This window comes from Oncorhynchus gorbuscha, linkage group LG16 (genome assembly GCF_021184085.1).
Source record: "Oncorhynchus gorbuscha isolate QuinsamMale2020 ecotype Even-year linkage group LG16, OgorEven_v1.0, whole genome shotgun sequence".
NCBI classification, from domain to species: domain Eukaryota; kingdom Metazoa; phylum Chordata; class Actinopteri; order Salmoniformes; family Salmonidae; genus Oncorhynchus; species Oncorhynchus gorbuscha.
The window spans coordinates 49,282,681-49,302,487 of record NC_060188.1 but is presented as its reverse complement, the minus strand read 5'-3'; the positions used below and the strand labels follow the sequence as shown (position 1 = coordinate 49,302,487).

General features: G+C 44.3%; 1 protein-coding gene across 1 annotated transcript; it reads right to left on the bottom strand.

Moving 5' to 3' along the window:
- Positions 1 to 270: 270 nt before the first annotated feature.
- Positions 271 to 14,738, bottom strand: capns1a (calpain, small subunit 1 a). The gene is made up of 11 exons (XM_046306914.1): positions 14,654 to 14,738; positions 13,900 to 13,971; positions 8,062 to 8,098; positions 7,856 to 7,948; positions 7,533 to 7,590; positions 7,260 to 7,324; positions 1,569 to 1,637; positions 1,365 to 1,443; positions 1,015 to 1,131; positions 740 to 798; positions 271 to 568 (listed from the first exon to the last, which is right to left on the bottom strand). The coding sequence occupies exons 2-11, from the start codon at positions 13,944 to 13,946 to the stop codon at positions 542 to 544; spliced, it is 651 nt and encodes a 216-aa protein (XP_046162870.1). The 5' UTR covers positions 13,947 to 13,971; positions 14,654 to 14,738; the 3' UTR covers positions 271 to 541.
- Between the last annotated feature and the right edge of the window lie 5,069 nt (positions 14,739 to 19,807).

Sequence of the window (19,807 nt, the reverse complement as noted above, 5' to 3'; positions counted from 1 at the left end):
GACTTGTGGGAAAACATTGTAACCAGTCAGATTTCTCACGCTAGTTTGTACGCAAGCTCAGTAGCTAGTTACGTGGTTTACTTTTCTGTGAAAGGAGAAGTACCCGGACTGACCACAATATGAGCTATAGCACTGTGTTGGATGCACATCTGAACTATATATTTGTTTTTAATACATTTATCATTCCAGCCATTAGGTAAATGCATCAACCCTTAATGATTGAATGGTCGATAAGTAGGCTTGAATTGTTCAAATAACACATGCAATAAATACATTAAGATTTCTTTAATTCCATACATTTCAAAGTAATAACAGCTCAATGACTTATGGCAACATTTACCCAATCATTAAATGGCATCTGTTGGCTTCATGAAGCAATGGCACAAGACAATGTTGTGAGACATATTCACATAGTGTAGGTTGCAAAGCATGTAGGGAAACCTGCATAAATTGGGAGGCTGGTCCCTGGAGTGGTCTAAAGCGCAGTGCCATGTAGAAAGAGTGGTTTTGTTTTGTAAACACGTGTAGCCATTTAATGTGCTTAGGAGTACATTGTCAACTGGAGCCACTGCAGAGAGAAAGAAAAACAATTGACATCAACCCTGTACAATGGTGGGTTTTGACCTCGTGTGATATCGTCGGCATTACTCTACAATGTTGTTCCTAAAGTAGTTCTGCTAGGCTAATTACATTCATAAAACCGTCTAATTGTTACAGCTTGTAAGTGTGACATGCTTACCTCTTGAACGTTGACCTTGATAGTTCCATTGTTATCCTTGTCTAAGGTTTTGAAGGCACCTGAATCAAGAAGATACTACTTTTAGTGACAAAACTGCCAATTTTCAATGATTATGTATGTACCCCATTATTTTCAAAGTACCATTAGTTGTGCTGACACACAACAAATGTAACAAAGGTTAATGCGTATGTTTTTATTTTTTTACATCGAACACCTGTACAGATCTAAAATAACCCTTGCCATGGTGATAGGAAAGAGCAGGGAATGGGACTTACGGCACATAGCGTCCAGTCTCACAAGGCAGCCAATGCAGTTGTCAAAGTCCATGTTCCCGTTCTCATCGCTGTATCTGCGAATTATCATCTGGAACAGCTCATCATTGAGGGGAAAGCCTGCGTCCAAACCATAGACATACATGTTTAGTTTAATGTACATCCTTGGGTCCACACTGAAAAGCTGATATCTATAAAGTTGTAAAGAATAACACAATTGCTGGGTTAAACACAACTTTACTTAAGAGATTCAAAATGTATTCATATCAAAAAGTGCAATGTTTCAAGATGTATGCTGTAAAAAGTGTCTGGCAAACAGCCAAAATGTTTCTGTGCTACATGATAGCTCTTACCTGCCGCCCTGAAAGCATTGGGAAGCTCATCTGCACCAATAACCCCAGAGCCATCAGTGTCATAAGTCTTATACACACCCTGAAAAAAAACAGTGAAATACATCTATGATTAAATCTCCATGGTTCCAAATTTGTATTATACTTTCTAATACAAAAATAAAATGTATATTAGTGCCAATACTCTCAAACTACTTTTACTCTCACCTGCCATTTCTTGATATTGTTCCAGAGGTGTTTGAACTCATGGAATCCGAGCTTCCCAGTACTGTCACACTGCAACAGTGTTAAGGTTAACAAAAACATGACACCTATAACAATGCTGTGTACACAAAACATTAAGAACACCCGTTCCTTCCCTGACAGACTGACCAGGTGAATCCAGATGAAAGCTATGATCCCTTATTGATGTTACTTGTTAAATCCACTTCAAAATCAATGAAGGGGAGGAGACGGGTAACAGAAGGATTTTTCAGACAATAGGGACATGGATTGTGTATATGTGCCATTCATAGGGTAATTGGGCAAGACAAAAAAGATTGAAGTGCCTTTGAACAGGGTAACGCTGCTGGGTTTTTCAACTTCAACAGTTTCCTGTGTGTATCAAGAACAGTCCACCAAAAGGACATCAAGCCAACTTGAGAACTGTGGGAAGCATTGGAGTCAACATGGGCCAGCATCCCAGTGGAATGCTTTTGACACCTTGTAGAGTCCATGCCCCGATGAATTAAGGCTGCTCAATATTAGGAAGGTGTAAGTTACCTCATTGTCTTGGTGGAAGCATGGGCTAATGAGAGTTTCCACCATATTTCTTATACAAGTAATTTCCTTTCAAATCAGTAAAGGGAAGTGGACAAGTTCACACTACAAATCTAAAAGCATTGGATTGGTGGAGGCATGGGCTAGGTGGAGTTTCCACTTTATTTCTTATACCAGTCATTGGGAGATTCTCAATTTGTTTTGCTCGACTCGTTGCTTCCACCACTCGTCTCCTTTGAAAAAGGCCAAAGGTAAATCGAGGAGCGGAAGAAAGGAAACAAATACGCAGTATGAAATTAGACTCCACCACACACATCAGGCTAATTACGTTTACAGAGGAGGAATCCCAAAATACACGTCTAAAGTGGTAATAAGAAATGTAGCTAGTTGTGCCAGACATTTCATATATAAAAGATAAGTAACAACAAAAAATATCTAGTTAACAGAAGAAAGGAAGACAAAATAAGGACAAAAGAAGGACAGAAGAAAAAGGAAAAGAAAGAGGACAACATAGTGAAACAGTCAGCACTTCTATTGCAACTTGTATTTCGTCGTCCTAACGTAGTCTACACTGCTATCTGCCCAGCAGCTAGCCAGCTAGCATACGTCCACCGTCTACCGAATAGCAGCACTGTAAAAACTATTACACTCAACTGAACGACTTGATTAGTGTAGTGTTAGCTAGCTACATAGTTGTCTTTGCTGTCTTCGTATCCAAGATAATTGTGTAGTTTAGAGCGTGTAGTCTTAGAGTGATTATCTTAATTTACTGAGGTTAGCTAGCCAGCTATTTGTCGTCCTTAACGTAGGAGACACTGCTAGCTAGCCAACAGCTAGCCAACGTCTACTGAATAGAACTTCCGCACTCAACAACCCGGTCGCATTCCGCTTCGCTCCACAGGTAGTATCACATTTTTCATTTCATTTCATTACAGCACAACGGTTTGATTTGTTTGATCGTAGCTAGCTACATAGCTAGCTACATAGCCGTCTGTGTATCAAAGATAATTGTTGTCGTTCTTTTAACGCAACGTAACGTAATCAACACTGCTAGCTAGCCAGCTAGCCCCCGAATAGCAGCACTGTTGAAACTATTACACTCAACGGAACAACTTGATTAGTGTAGTGTCAACAACGCAGCCACTGCCAGCTAGCCTACAAAGTCAACAACGCAGCCACTGCCAGCTAGCCTACTTCAGCAGTACTGTATCATTTTAATCATTTTAGTCAATAAGATTCTTGCTACGTAAGCTTAACTTTCTGAACATTTGAGACGTGTAGTCCACTTGTCATTCCAATCTCCTTGCATTAGCGTAGCCTCTTCTGTAGCCTGTCAACTATGTGTCTGTCTATCCCTGTTCTCTCCTCTCTGCACAGACCATACAAACGCTCCACACCGCGTGGCCGCTGCCACCCTAATCTGGTGATCCCAGCGCGCACGACCCACGTGGAGTTCCAGGTCTCCGGTAGCCTCTGGAACTGCCGATCTGCAGCCAACAAGGCAGAGTTCATCTCAGCCTATGCCTCCCTCCAGTCCCTCGACTTCTTGGCACTGACAGAAACATGGATCACCACAGATAACACTGCTACTCCTACTGCTCTCTCTTCGTCCGCCCACGTGTTCTCGCACACCCCGAGAGCTTCTGGTCAGCGGGGTGGTGGCATCGGGATCCTTATCTCTCCCAAGTGGTCATTCTCTCTTTCTCCCCTTACCCATCTGTCTATCGCCTCCTTTGAATTTCATGCTGTCACAGTTACCAGCCCTTTCAAGCTTAACATCCTTATCATTTATCGCCCTCCAGGTCCCCTCGGAGAGTTCATCAATGAGCTTGATGCCTTGATAAGCTCCTTTCCTGAGGATGGCTCACCTCTCACAGTTCTGGGCGACTTTAACCTCCCCACGTCTACCTTTGACTCATTCCTCTCTGCCTCCTTCTTTCCACTCCTCTCCTCTTTTGACCTCACCCTCTCACCTTCCCCCTACTCACAAGGCAGGCAATACGCTCGACCTCATCTTTACTAGATGCTGTTTTTCCACTAACCTCATTGCAACTCCCCTCCAAGTCTCCGACCACTACCTTGTATCCTTTTCCCTCTCGCTCTCATCCAACACTTCCCACACTGCCCCTACTCGGATGGTATCGCGCCGTCCCAACCTTCGCTCTCTCTCCCCCGCTACTCTCTCCTCTTCCATTCTATCATCTCTTCCCTCTGCTCAAACCTTCTCCAACCTATCTCCTGATTCTGCCTCCTCAACCCTCCTCTCTTCCCTTTCTGCATCCTTTGACTCTCTATGTCCCCTATCTTCCAGGCCGGCTCGGTCCTCCCCTCCCGCTCCGTGGCTTGACGACTCATTGCGAGCTCACAGAACAGGGCTCCGGGCAGCCGAGCGGAAATGGAGGAAAACTCGCCTCCCTGCGGACCTGGCATCCTTTCACTCCCTCCTCTCTACATTTTCCTCCTCTGTCTCTGCTGCTAAAGCCACTTTCTACCACTCTAAATTCCAAGCATCTGCCTCTAACCCTAGGAAGCTCTTTGCCACCTTCTCCTCCCTCCTGAATCCTCCTCCCCCTCCCCCCCTCCTCCCTCTCTGCAGATGACTTCGTCAACCATTTTGAAAAGAAGGTCGACGACATCCGATCCTCGTTTGCTAAGTCAAACGACACCGCTGGTTCTGCTCACAGTGCCCTACCCTGTGCTCTGACCTCTTTCTCCCCTCTCTCTCCAGATGAAATCTCGCGTCTTGTGACGGCCGGCCGCCCAACAACCTGCCCGCTTGACCCTATCCCCTCCTCTCTTCTCCAGACCATTTCCGGAGACCTTCTCCCTTACCTCACCTCGCTCATCAACTTATCCCTGACCGCTGGCTACGTCCCTTCCGTCTTCAAGAGAGCGAGAGTTGCACCCTTCTGAAAAAACCTACACTCGATCCCTCCGATGTCAACAACTACAGACCAGTATCCCTTCTTTCTTTTCTCTCCAAAACTCTTGAACGTGCCGTCCTTGGTCAGCTCTCCCGCTATCTCTCTCAGAATGACCTTCTTGATCCAAATCAGTCAGGTTTCAAGACTAGTCATTCAACTGAGACTGCTCTTCTCTGTATCACGGAGGCGCTCCGCACCGCTAAAGCTAACTCTCTCTCCTCTGCTCTCATCCTTCTAGACCTATCGGCTGCCTTCGATACTGTGAACCATCAGATACTCCTCTCCACCCTCTCCGAGTTGGGCATCTCCGGCGTGGCCCACGCTTGGATTGCGTCCTACCTGACAGGTCGCTCCTACCAGGTGGCGTGGCGAGAATCTGTCTCCTCACCATGCGCTCTCACCACTGGTGTCCCCCAGGGCTCTGTTCTAGGCCCTCTCCTATTCTCGCTATACACCAAGTCACTTGGCTCTGTCATAACCTCACATGGTCTCTCCTATCATTGCTATGCAGACGACACACAATTAATCTTCTCCTTTCCCCCTTCTGATGACCAGGTGGCGAATCGCATCTCTGCATGTCTGGCAGGCATATCAGTGTGGATGACGGATCACCACCTCAAGCTGAACTTCGGCAAGACGGAGCTGCTCTTCCTCCCGGGGAAGGACTGCCCGTTCCATGATCTCGCCATCACGGTTGACAACTCCATTGTGTCCTCCTCCCAGAGCGCTAAGAACCTTGGCGTGATCCTGGACAACACCCTGTCGTTCTCAACTAACATCAAGGCGGTGGCCCGTTCCTGTAGGTTCATGCTCTACAACATCCGCAGAGTACGACCCTGCCTCACACAGGAAGCGGCACAGGTCCTAATCCAGGCACTTGTCATCTCCCGTCTGGATTACTGCAACTCGCTGTTGGCTGGGCTCCCTGCCTGTGCCATTAAACCCCTACAACTCATCCAGAACGCCGCAGCCCGTCTGGTGTTCAACCTTCCCAAGTTCTCTCACGTCACCCCGCTCCTCCGCTCTCTCCACTGGCTTCCAGTTGAAGCTCGCATCCGCTACAAGACCATGGTGCTTGCCTACGGAGCTGTGAGGGGAACGGCACCTCAGTACCTCCAGGCTCTGATCAGGCCCTACACCCAAATAAGGGCACTGCGTTCATCCACCTCTGGCCTGCTCGCCTCCCTACCATTGAGGAAGTACAGTTCCCGCTCAGCCCAGTCAAAACTGTTCGCTGCTCTGGCTCCCCAATGGTGGAACAAACTCCCTCACGACGCCAGGACAGCGGAGTCAATCACCACCTTCCGGAGACACCTGAAACCCCACCTCTTTAAGGAATACCTAGGATAGGATAAAGTAATCCTTCTCACCCCCCCCTTAAAATATGTAGATGCACTATTGTAAAGTGGCTGTTCCACTGGATGTCATAAGGTGAATGCACCAATTTGTAAGTCGCTCTGGATAAGAGCGTCTGCTAAATGACTTAAATGTAAATGTAATAAGTAGTGTATTGACTTTAAACATGTGCATGTTCTTCTCATTTGAGAAAACAACAGATGATTCAAAGGGGGTGTGGGCAGATTTCAAAACACTTCCGTGATAAGAAATCAGAATGTCCTTGGCTGGAGGAGGCTATCAGAGGTGCAAACTCTTCCGTTCGCCTATTAACAAATCGACATCCCTACATATGGTGACCACTTATCGGTTTCCGGGTCACAGAAAAGAGGATGGAGTAGTCGAGGGGAGGACAAACATTACCAATTGAGAATTCCCCAATTTCCTTTCAAATCAGAGAAGGAAAGTGAACTATGTGCACAACTACTTCTCACAACTCTAAAAGCATTGGATTGGTGGAGTGAGAGTTTCAACCATATTTTTTTTTTTTAACCAGTAATTTCCTTTCAAAGTCACTGAAGGGATTTTGACATTGAAAAGGTCTAAGAACAAGAGGGAGGTTATGAACAACCCATGCTTTCCAAGAGTTTAGGTCAATTTAAATAATCCATGTGTTATATGATGGATAATTTTAATTGACCTTAACTCGAGAAACATAGCTTGAGAAACATGGGTTGTCAATAAACCTTCCCCTGCTGAGACCTTTTATATGGCTATGTCTGAATTATCTCTCCATCCTTATGGCACTAAATTCTGGAAATGATATTTTTGCATCAACATCAGATGCATTACCACAAACAGGTAATAACAGGAAGGATACATCCATGACGGCAACCATGCTCCTGCAGGACTCAATGCTAAACCCGTCTGTCTTCAGGTCACCATCTGAAATTCAAAAGCAGCCAGTTCACTCACTGGATTACCACATGCCCTTAATGACTCACAAACAAAAATCAATCTCACTGAGAAATTCATCAAAAATATTACATCTCAAACATGGCTTTCTGAGATAGAGGGATTGAATAACAGGTATACACTTCATGCACACAAGCACAGGCAAAGCCAAATGAACAGAGACAGAAACATAGCTTACGTTTGGAAATAATTCTGTTCAAGATGTTCATCAATTCAGTTGGGCTCACCTCCATGTCCTTAGTGAAAAGTTATTCCGTTTAATTACTCCAACATCGAAGAATACCACGTATAAAGTGTCTTAACAATATTCAATAGTGAATTTGAGCCATACTTAAAAGCAGAAATAATTACATGAAGATCAAACTGCTATGTTGCATCAATTTCAGCAGTCACAGTGCCTTTCTAATGGCATTGCCACAAGGGGTTTACTTTTACAGGGGTATTATGAAGGTAAACTAGAATAGGAATGTGTGAGAAGTGACAGGGACCTATCATACTCACATCTCCAGCCAACTGCTGGAAGACTTTGCGAAACTGTCTTTCCTCGTCACTCTCATTCTGCTCTGCGTACGCAAGTGGCCTTCGTGGTGCGGGCTGCACGATAACATTTGCACTTCAGGTTACTATTATCCATAACAAACGCACATTTTCAGCAAAACAGTATGCTCTAGTGATAACTTGAATGATAAAATAGCGATGCCACTCACTGGGTCAGAGGGCACAAACACAGCTGGATCAATATTGCTGCAAGGGACACAGGAAATTAACAGGTTAGTCACTTGGTAGCATTCCTAAAAGATAGAGGGGACACACTTGTGGACACCCCTTCAAATGTTCAAATTAGTGTATTCGGCTATTTAAGCCACACCCGTTCCAGCAGCCATGGAATCGCCATAGACAAACATTGGCAGTAGAATGACCTTACTGAAGAGCTTTGAACGTGGCACTGTCATTGGATGCCATCTCTCCAACAAGTCAGTTTGTAAAATGTCTGCCCTGCTAAACTAAGTGCTGTTATTGTAAAGCCTTGGTTTCATGCATGTTAACATCAGACGCCTCCTCCCTAAGTTTGTTATTGTTGCTGCTTTAGCACACTCCGCTAACCCTGATGTCCTAGCCGTCTCTGAATCCCTGCTTAGGAAGGCCACCAAAAATTCTGAAGTTTCCATCCCCGACTACAAAATGTTCTGTCAAGAAAGAACTGCCAAAGAATTGCAATCTACTGCAGAGATAGCCTGCAGAGTTCTGTCATACTATCCAGGTCTGTGCCCCATCAGTTCGGGCTTCTACCATAATTGCTAGACTATAAGCCGCTACTTTATTCCCACGCCTTTTTACCTCGCGGGTTTATACAATGACGCAGCTAATTTATGGATTTTTCCAGCTTTCACAAGATTCATGCCGCCAAAAAAACTGAGCACCGTCACATAATGTGACGTAAAATCGAGCGCGCTCAAACTTCCCATCATTCTGATTACGTTACGGTAGTAATTTTGTCACCCTCATCATGGCAAAGAAACAGAGAAATGCATATGATGCAGCTTTCAAGTTGAAGGCAATCGATCTGGCTGATGGAAAAGGAAAGAGAGCTGCTGCACGGGAGCTTGGCCTTAATGAGTCGATGATAAGAGGGAAACAGCAGCGTGAGGAACTGACAAAGGCTTTCAGAGGGAAGAAAAGCAGATGGCCCAAAGTATTTGCAGCCACTCGACATCAGTGTAAATCGTGCATTTAAGGTGGCGCTCCTTGTTCAGTGGGAGTCTTGGATGACAAGTGGGGAGAAATCCTTCACTAAAACAGGCTGCATGCGAAGAGCAACTTATGGTCAAGTCCGCCAGTGGGTCCTGACAGCGTGGAGCATTGTCAAAAAATCCACTATCCTCAACGGGTTTCGAAAGGCTGGACTGCTGCGTGTTGAAGGGGCAGCATGAGCTCAGCGGGGTATTTGCCTCCGGATGAAAGTGACGAGAGCGACAATGAAAACGATCCAACATCGGATGAAGCAATTCTGACGCTATTCATCTCCGACACCGAAAGAGATGACTTCAGTGGTTTCAGTGCACAGGAGGAGGAAGATAGTGACCAAGTTCATTTGTTTCAATGTACCGGTAGGCACCTGCGGCTTATAGACATGTGCGGCCTATTTATGTACAAAAAACATATTTTTTAAATAATTCAGTGGGTGCGGTTTATATTCAGGTGCACTTAATAGTCCAGCAATTACGGTACTTTTAAAAAGCCAGCTTTCCAAAAATATGACTCTCACTGTTGCCGCGTGTTATAGAACCCCCCAGCGGTGTCCTGGACACCACATGTGAATTGATTGCCCCCCATCTATCTTCAGAACTCGTACTCTTAGGTGACCTAAACTGGGATATGCTTAATACCCCAGCCATCCTACAATCTAAGCTAGATGTTCTCAATCGCACACAAATGATCAAGGAACCTACCAGGTACAACCCAAAATCCATAAACAAGGGCACACTCATAGATCCTGACCAACTTGCCCTCTAAATACACCTCTGCTGTCTTCAACCAGGATCTCTGTGATCACTGCCTCATTGCCTGCTTCTGCTATGGGTCCGCGGTCAAACGACCACCCCTCATCACTGTCAAACGCTCCCTAAAACACTTCAGTGAGCAGGCCTTTCTAATCGACCTGGCCTAGGTATCCTGGAAGGATATTGACCTTATCCCATTAGTAAAGGATGCTTGGTTGTTCTTTAAAAGTGCTTTCCTCACCATCTTAAATATGCATGCCCCATACAAAAAAAATGTAGACCCAAGAACAGATATAGCCCTTAGTTCACTAAAGACTTGACTACCCTAGATCAGCACAAAAACATACTGTGGCATACTGCATTAGCATCGAACAGGCCCCTCGATATGCAACTTTTCAGGGAAGTCAGGAACCAATATACACAGGAGAGCAAAGGCTAGCTTTTTCAAACAGAAATTTGCATCCTGTAGCACTAATTCCAAAAGGGTTTGGGACACAAAAGTCCATGGAAAAGAAGACCACCTCCTCCAAGCTGCTAGGAAAAACTGTCACCACTGATAAATCTACAATAATCGAGTTTCAATAAGCATTTTTCTATAGCTGGCCATGCTTTACACCCCCCCCCCCACAGCAACTTGCCCAAGCCTCCCCCATTTCTCCTTCACCCAAATCCAGATAGCTGATGTTCTGAAAGAGCGGCAAAATCTGGACACCTACAAATCAGCTGGGCCAGACAATTTGGACCCTCTCTAAAATTATCCGCCAAAATTGTTGCAACCCCTATTACTAGCCTGTTCAACCTCTCTTTCGTATCATCTGAGATCCCTAAAGATTGGAAAGCTGCTGCAGTCATCCCCCTCTTCAAAGGGGGAGACATTCTAGACCCAAACTGTTACAGACCTATATCCATCCTGCCATGCCATTCTAAAATCAAGTTCAACAGATCACCGACCATTTCAAATCCCACCTTACCTTCTCCACTATGCAATCTGGTTTCTGAGCTGGTCATGGGTGTACCTCAGTCACGCTCATAACCGCCATCGATAACCGCCATTCGACTCTGTCAATCACTATATTCTCATCAGCACACTTGATAGCCTTGGTTTCTCAAATGACTGGTTCACCAACTACTTCTCGGATAGAGTTCAGTGTCAAATCGGAGGGCCTGTCTTCCGGACCTCTGGCAGTCTCTATGGGGGTGCCACAGGGTTCAATTCTCGGGCAGACTCTTTTCTCTGTTTATAATTCAATGATGTTGCTCTTGTTGCTGGTGATTCTCTGATCCACCTCTACGCAGACGACACCATTCTGTATACATCTGGCCCTTCGTTGGACACTGTGCTAACAAACCTCCAAATGAGCTTCAATACCATACAACACTAGCATTTAAAAGCAGTTGGAGGCCATGGAAGCAGTAAAACTAAATACATGCTCTTCAACCGATTGCTGCCCGCACCTGCCCGACTAGTATCACTACTCTGGAAAGTTCTGACTTAGAATATGTGGACAACTACAAATACCTAGGTATCTGGTTAGACTGTAAAGTCTCCTGACTCACATTAAGCATTCTAAAATCAAATCTAGAATCAGCTTCCTATTTCGCAACAAAGCCACCTCCACTTATGAAGCCAAACATACCCTGGTAAAACTGACAATCCTTCCGATCCTTAACATCAGCGATGTTACATTTACATTTACATTACATTTAAGTCATTTAGCAGACGCTCTTATCCAGAGCGACTTACAAATTGGTGCATTCACCTTATGACATCCAGTGGAACAGCCACTTTACAATAGTGCATCTACATATTTTAAGGGGGGTGAGAAGGATTACTTTATCCTATCCTAGGTATTCCTTAAAGAGGTGGGGTTTCAGGTGTCTCCGGAAGGTGGTGATTGACTCCGCTGTCCTGGCGTCGTGAGGGAGTTTGTTCCACCATTGGGGAGCCAGAGCAGCGAACAGTTTTGACTGGGCTGAGCGGGAACTGTACTTCCTCAGTGGTAGGGAGGCGAGCAGGCCAGAGGTGGATGAACGCAGTGCCCTTATTTGGGTGTAGGGCCTGATCAGAGCCTGGAGGTACTGAGGTGCCGTTCCCCTCACAGCTCCGTAGGCAAGCACCATGGTCTTGTAGCGGATGCGAGCTTCAACTGGAAGCCAGTGGAGAGAGCGGAGGAGCGGGGTGACGTGAGAGAACTTGGGAAGGTTGAACACCAGACGGGCTGCGGCGTTCTGGATGAGTCATTTACAAATTAGACTTCAACACTCTACTCAGCAAATTGGATGTAGTCTATCACAATGCCATCCATTTTATCACCAAAGCCCCATATACAACCCACCACTGCAACCTGTATGCTGGCCATCACTACATATTCGTCGCCAAACCCATCGGCTCCAGGTCATCTATAAGTCTTTGCTAGGTAAAGCCCCTCCTTAGCTCAATGGTCACCATAGCAACACCCACCCGTAGCACGCGGTCCAGCAGGTATATTTCACTGGTCATCCCCAAAGCCAACACCTCGTTTGGCTGCCTTTCCTTCCAGTTCTCCGCTGTCAATGACTGGAACGAATTGCAAAAATCACTTAAGCTAGAGACTTATCTCCCTCACTAACTCTAAGCATCAGCTGTCAGAGCAGCTTACTGATTGATCACTGAACCTGTACACAGCCCATCTGTAAATAACCCACCCAACTACCTCATCCCATATTGTTTTTTCTTTCTTTCACCCAAGTATCTCAACTTGCACATCATCATCTGCACATCTATCACTCCAGTTTTAATGATAAATTGTAATTATTTCATCACCATGGCCTATTTATTGCCTTACCTCCATAATTTTACTACATATGCACAAAGTTTTTTCTATTGAGTTATTTACTGTATGTTTGTTTATCCCTTGTGTAACTGTTGTTTTTGTCGCACTGCTTTGCTTTATCTTGGCCAGGTCACAGTTGTAAATGAGAACTTGTTCTCAACTGGCCTACCTGGTTAAATAAAGGTGAGAAAATAAATAAATAAATAAATAGGAGCAACAACAGCTCAGCCGCAAAATGGTAAGCCACACAAGCTCACAGAACTGGACCTCCAAGTGCTAGAGCGTAAAAATCAACTGTCCTCTGTTGCAACACTTACTACAGAGTTCCAAACTGCCTCTGGAAGCAACGTCAGCACAAGAACTATTTGTTGGGAGCTTCATGAACTGGATTTCCATGGCTGAGCAGCCACTCACAAGCCTAAGATCACTGTGTGCAAAGTTTGGTGGAGAAGGAATAATGGTCTGGGGCTGTTTTTCATGGTTCAGGCTAGGCCCCTTAGTTCCAGTGAAGGGAAATCTTAACGCTACAGTATACATACATACTAGACAACTTCTTGGCAACAGTTTGGGGAAGGCCCTTTCCTGTTGCAGCATGACAATCCCCTGTGCACAAAGCAAGGTCCATACAGAAATTATTTGTTGAGATCGGTGTGGAAGAACTTGACTGGCCTGCACAGAGCCCTGACCTCAACCACATTTAACACCTTTGGGATGAATTGGAACGCCGACCGTGAGCCGGCTTAATTGCCCAAAATCAGTGCCTGACCTCACTAATGCTTGTGGCTGAATGGAAGCAAGTCCCCACAGCAATGTTCCATCATCTACTGGAAAGCCTTCTCAGAAGAGAGGAGGCTGTTATAGAAGTGAAGGGGGGAGAGAGATTTCATATTAATGCCCATGATTTTGGAATGAGATGTTCAACAAGCATGTGTCCACATACATTTGATAATATAGTGTATGATGAGCGATTGATTTATGGTCTGAGGTTACTATCTGAAGAATCATGCTCCTATCCGACATAGCTTGGCTTTTGCAACGGTACAATCAGTTTTAGGAGTGGCAGTGTCCTAAAATTAGACTACTTTCATTGCCCTTCCTCCCCCACAACCTATACAGCCTCCTCAACCACCTTCCCATAGGGCAAAGTCCAGGAAACATTTTTAAAATATTTTTTAGCCAGAAACATGTAGAGACTAAATTCCTGTGGTGAACATAAGAGATGATGATTTACCTTACGACATCAAGAATGCCACCGATGAGTCTTTTGGCCAGAAACATGTTTAATCAATTGAAATGTGTCAACCTGTGAGCAAGAACATTAAAAACGTTAGTCGTTTTTAAACGTAGTTTATATTTTTAAAAACACACCTGAGTCAAATACATCATGGAAATCATACGGCCATTACAAGAATAATGGAAGCCTACTAAGTCAGCTAGGATAGGCCAATGACTATGGGGATAGGCTAATTACTCAAGTTGACACATGCCATGGGAGGCACACCCGCTGCAAATGTTTCGCCCTAAGTAAGACGCCTTTGGCAACAAAAAAAAACACCCCTTTCAGAGTGGTCTGCTAAAAAGGACAAAATTAATCAATATTACCCCTGCGAATGATAAATTGATGTTTAACTCACGACAGCTAGTTAGGGGGCTAATTTGACGACCACATCGACTAGCGAAGTTAACTTAATCAATGCTACGAATATATTTAATGGGAAGGCTGAACAGTCAGTACGTTTAAATAATGTTACGATTACAACCCAAAACTGTATGGCCTTTTTCGCAAGCCTACAAACCCACTACTAGACAGGCTAGCTACTAGCTATCTTGCCCGGACAGGAAGAGGATGGCTAGCAGTTTGTTAAACTGTACTAACTAGTTAACGTTAGCTAGCTAAGAATGCTGACGTAGTAGGCAAACGAGGTTACAATAACACTATAGTCTAATCGACAAAAGTATTCAACATGTTAGTAGTAGCTACTTACCAGACTTGGAGGTGCCAGTGATATTGTTTTAAAAAAAAAGAAAGCAAGGAGGCTGTCACGCACATTATTTTAGTAAGCCAATGAGGAGTGATGCTGTGCACATGTCATGTCTGAAACTGGGGACCTCTTAGTTAAAGTGAACGTAAGTTATTTGCGTAGAGCTTGCTGCTTCTTTGATGAGGTGTAACAGCGGTTAGCATCCAATGTTGCATTACAGCCACATACTACATTGGAGTAGAACTAACTCCCTTATACTTTGCTTGAATTTGTTATTTATTTTATATATACTTTTTTAAACTACCCTCTAACACTACACTCACAAAAAAATAACACCACCCTACTCCACAATTTAAATCTATTTAGTCCTACCTCAGGCCAACAACCTGAAAGGATGAGACACCACCACTTAACACACCCTGTAAATCTTCTAATGTCATGTCTTCCACACCCAACTACCTCTCTGCAGCTGCCACCACAACCTTAATTTTCTGTGACCTACGTTCTATCCCTCCAGTACAGTTGATAACCATTGCTATAAATGCTAAAAATCCTATTTTACTCTAACATATCACTTTTTGGCCTATCCCTCTGTACTGGTACATATCTACCTCACACCCCTACTCTCAGGATCCCTCCCCCTTGACCCATCTTCCTCTACTTTGTTCACTGTCTCAGCATATGACAACTTTTGCACTAGTCTAGCCATGAAAACATAACCCTGCCTCTCTCGCACGGGCCATTTCTGATCCCCAGCCCCATGAGTACCCCTACAATTAACACATACCACTACTTTCCCCAACGCTACAATTAATAAACCTTTATAATTTCAATACTAGGATTCTAAGTACTTGTTTCTTGGGCTTCAGGAATGACTGAAAAAGTTCCTCAGGAAAAAAATAACTGATTGAAAGTATATTGGTAAACAAATGCCATGGTCAAGGCTATGTCCACACCAGTGCAATGAGTGGAGCTTATTCCGGGGGTCTGATATACACTTTTGAACAAGAGCCTAATTCTTATATTTCCCATTTAGCAGACGCTTTTATCCAACGTGAATTACAGTCATGCATGCATACATATTACATATGGGTGGTCCCGCGAATCGAACTCACTACCCTGACATTACAAGCACCATGTTCTAACAACTGAGCTTCAAACAGCAGACAACAACAAAAAGCAGTTTGCGGTTTCATTCCTACCACTGAACCAGTGTTTGAGTTCTGTGGTAGCAAATATCAAGTCCCTTATCTCTGGTATATCTTGGCATGTGTCAATCATGAGTAAGTTTAAATTGTGTGCAGTGGAACGGACATATAATGCACAATGTCTCAGGAAAGATTGTCTGGGTTGGCAATACTCACTATAGAAAACAGTCGGGCCCGGCGCTGGACCTACAGGCCGTGGTGACTTCAGGAGTCTCAAATTGGATTAAATTTGATTTCATTTATTTTTAATATTGCAGCCTATTTGTGTAGGCTATTAGCCACATTATTCCAAATGTGAAACAGTGAGGAAGTATTCTACATGTACATAAAGGCTTCACCTCATGAAGCCTCGGATAAAAACTTGCCTGATTCGAACCGTATCAAAACATACTGTACATACAATGGGTAGAAATTAGCTACAAGTCACATACTGTAAGTTTCATGGACTCACTCTGTGTGCAATAATAGTGTTTAACATGATTTTTGAATGACATCATCATTGTACCCCACACATACAATTATCTGTAAGGTCCCTCAGTCGAGCACTGAATTACACTTTTACACCCAGTCACTACAAAGATACATGCGTCCTTCCTTACTCGGGTGCCGGAGAGAAAGAAAACTGCTCAGGGATTTCACTGTGAAGCCAATGGTGACTTTAAAACAGCTACAGAGTTTAATGGCTGTGATAGGAGAAAACTGAGGATGGATCAACAACATTGTAGTTACTCCACCATACTAACCTCATTAACAGAGTGAAAATGAAGCCTGTACAGAATAAAAACATTCCAAAACATGCATCCTGTTTGCAACAAGGCACTAAAGTAATACTGGAGAAAAGAATTAGCCAAAGCAATTCACTTTTTGTTCTGAATATAAAAGTGTTACATTTGGTGTAAATCCAATACAACACATTACCGAGTACCACTCTCCATATTTTCAAGCATAGTGGTGGCTGCATTATGTTATGGGTATGCTTGTAATCGTTAAGGACGGGGGAGTTTTTCAGGATAAAAAAAGAAACGTAAATGGAGCTAAGCACAGACAAAATCCTACAGGAAAACCTGGTTCAGTCTGCTTCCCAACTGACACTGGGAGATTAATTCACATTTCAGCAGGACAATAATCTAATACACAAGGCCAAATCTACAATGGAGTTGCTTACTAAGCAGACAAATGTTCCTGAGTGGCCGAGTTATAGTTCTGAGTTAAATCTACTTGAAAATCTATGGCATGACCTGAAAATGGTTGTCTAGCAATGATCAACAACCAATTTGACAGAGCTAAAAGAATAATGGACAGATGTTGCACAATCCAGGTGTGGAAAGCTATTAGATACTTAACCAGAAAGACTCACAGCTGTAATTGCTGCCAACGGTGCTTCAAAGTATTGACTCAAAGGTTAAACAACAAATGTGGAATAAGGATATTTTTCCGATTCGGGAGCGAGTGCGATTATGAAGTGGCTATGTTGAGCGTAAAATCAAATCAAAGTTTATTTGTCACGTGCGCCGAATACAACAGATGTAGACCTTACAGTGAAATGCTTACTTACAGGCTCTAACCAATGGTGCGGAAAAAAAAGAAGTTGTGTGTGTGTGTGTGTGTGGGTAAGTAAGGAAATAAAACAACCGTAAAAAGATATTTGAAAAAAAGTAGCAAAGCGATATACAGACACCTGTTAGTCAGGCTTATTGAGGTAGTATGTACATGTAGGTATCGTTAAAGTGACTAATGCATATATGATGAACAGAGTGTAGCAGAAAAGTAAAAAGAGGGGTTGGCGGGTGGTGGGACACAATGCAGATAGCCCGGTTAGCCAATGTGCAGGAGCACTGGTTGGTTGGGCCAATTGAGGTAGTATGTACATGAATGTATAGTTAAAGTGACTATGCATATAAGATAAACAGAGAGTAGCAGCAGCGTAAAATAGGGGTTGGGGAGCGCACAACATGCAAATAGTCCAGGTAACTTTTTGGTTAACTGTTCAGGAGTCTTAAGGCTTGGGGGTAAAAACTTTTGAGAAGCCTTTTTTTCCTAGACTTGGCACTCCGGTACCGCTTGCCATGCGGTAGTAGAGAGAACAGTCTATGACTGGGGTGGCTGGGGTCTTTGACAATTTTTAGGGCCTTCCTCTGACACCGCCTGGTGTAGAGGTCCTGGATGGCAGACAGCTTTGCCCCAGTGATGTACTGGGCCAATAGCACTACCCTCTGAAGTGCCTTGCGGTTGGAGGCCGAGCAGTTGCAGTACCAGGCAGTAATGCAACCGGTCAGGATGCTCTCGATGTTGCAGCTGTAGAACCTTTTGAGGATCTCAGGACCCATGCCAAATCTTTTTAGTTTCCTGAGGGGAATAGGCTTTGTTGTGCCCTCTTCATGATTGTCTTGGTGTGTTTGGACCAATCTAGTTTGTTATTGATGTGGACACCAAGGAAATTGAAGCTCTCAACCTGCTCCACTACAGCCCCGTCGATGAGAATGGGGACATGCCTGGTGCTCCTTTTCCTGTAGTCCACAATCATCTCCTTAGTCTTGGTTATGTTGAGGGATAGGTTGTTATTCTGGCACCACCTGACCAGGTCTCTGACCTCCTCTCTGTAGGCTGTCTCGTTGTTGTCGGAGATCAGGCCTACCACAGTTGTGTCGTCAGCAAACTTGATGGTGTTGGAGTCATGCCTGGCCATGCAGTCATGGGTGAACAGGGAGTACAGGAGGGGACTGAGCACGCACCCCTGGGGAGCTCCAGTGTTGAGGATCAGCGTGGCAGATGTGTTGCTACCTACCCTCACCACCTGGGGGCGGCCTGTCAGGTAGTCCAGGATCCAGTTGCAGAGGGAGGTGTTTAGCCCCAGGATCCTTGGTGATGAGCTTTGAGGGTACTATGGTGTTGAACGCTGAGCTGTAGTCAATGAACAGAATTCTCACACAGGTGTTCCACATCCGACGAGTGTCGGAGCCGTCGGATGTGATCATATGAAACAGTTCATATTTGCTAGATTGAGTAATTTGGCAACAATTGTGAATGACACAAACCTTAAAAATGTCCAAGAAATCAAAAATATATGGGCTGCATGATGCACCTACAGGCTACTGATGAGAAAGTCGCAAAAAAAAGCTTGTGCTCTGTTCCTTGCCTTAGGCTGCACAGCTGTTCTCTCATCAAGTGATCATATTTCCACCAATCATACTTTTCTAAATTTACTCTTTAATGTGCAAAACTAGTTTTGATTTAAGAAGGGCCAGTTATCAAGAACAGGCAAGGGCAAGAACAGGGGCAGGGGAAAGAAGACGTCATCCGTATGTACTCCAATAGTGTATGGAGGCCACTTTCCCACCGATATATTTTTTTCTCCAATGATGCTGGGTAGGCTACTTCAGTTTTCTAGCGGAGCATGTGCTTAATATGAGCAGCTAAGAAATAAATATAGTAGCAGCAGGGATCCTCTTTTTAGTGGCAACCCCAAAACCTTGCTTTCACACGGGGTTGCATATAGAAATGTCTGGGCTTATAAGAACACTTGCTTCACTCCACGCATCAATCACTGTTTGAGGAGCATGCACTCGCAGTGTGACAGGTGATATTCCGCCCAAACTGTATGCCATGGGCTCTCCAACTCTGTTCCTGCAGCAACCCATTGCTTAATTTGGGAAACCAAGTCAAATCTGTTGGGGAACATCGATACGAACATGTTTTCACAACAAAACATTTAATTCAACCGTTGACAGCCCCTCTCTCTGCATGACCGAGAAAGGAATGAAGAAGAGAAGAGCTGTAGTGGTGAGATTCTGTATAGCTAAACGGTCATGTGTAAGCCTAATAAATAATGAAAATATAAAGAATGCACTAGGTTTTTCAAAAATCAAATACAACATCACTATAATTGTAGGCTAACTCCGTAAGCCGCCCTGCACAATCAATGAACCAACAGCATCGCCTAAGCCTATAC

Excerpts from the sequence above, each read along its gene's own strand:
- capns1a (XM_046306914.1), bottom strand. The coding sequence starts at position 13,946 with ATGTTTCTGGCCAAAAGACTCATCGGTGGCATTCTTGATGTCGTAAG. Across the intron at positions 7,325-7,532 it reads GAACAGAATTATTTCCAAAC|ATGGTGACCTGAAGACAGAC; the intron begins GTAAGCTATGTT and ends TTTGAATTTCAG. Across the intron at positions 799-1,014 it reads GAGACTGGACGCTATGTGCC|GTGCCTTCAAAACCTTAGAC; the intron begins GTAAGTCCCATT and ends TTCTTGATTCAG.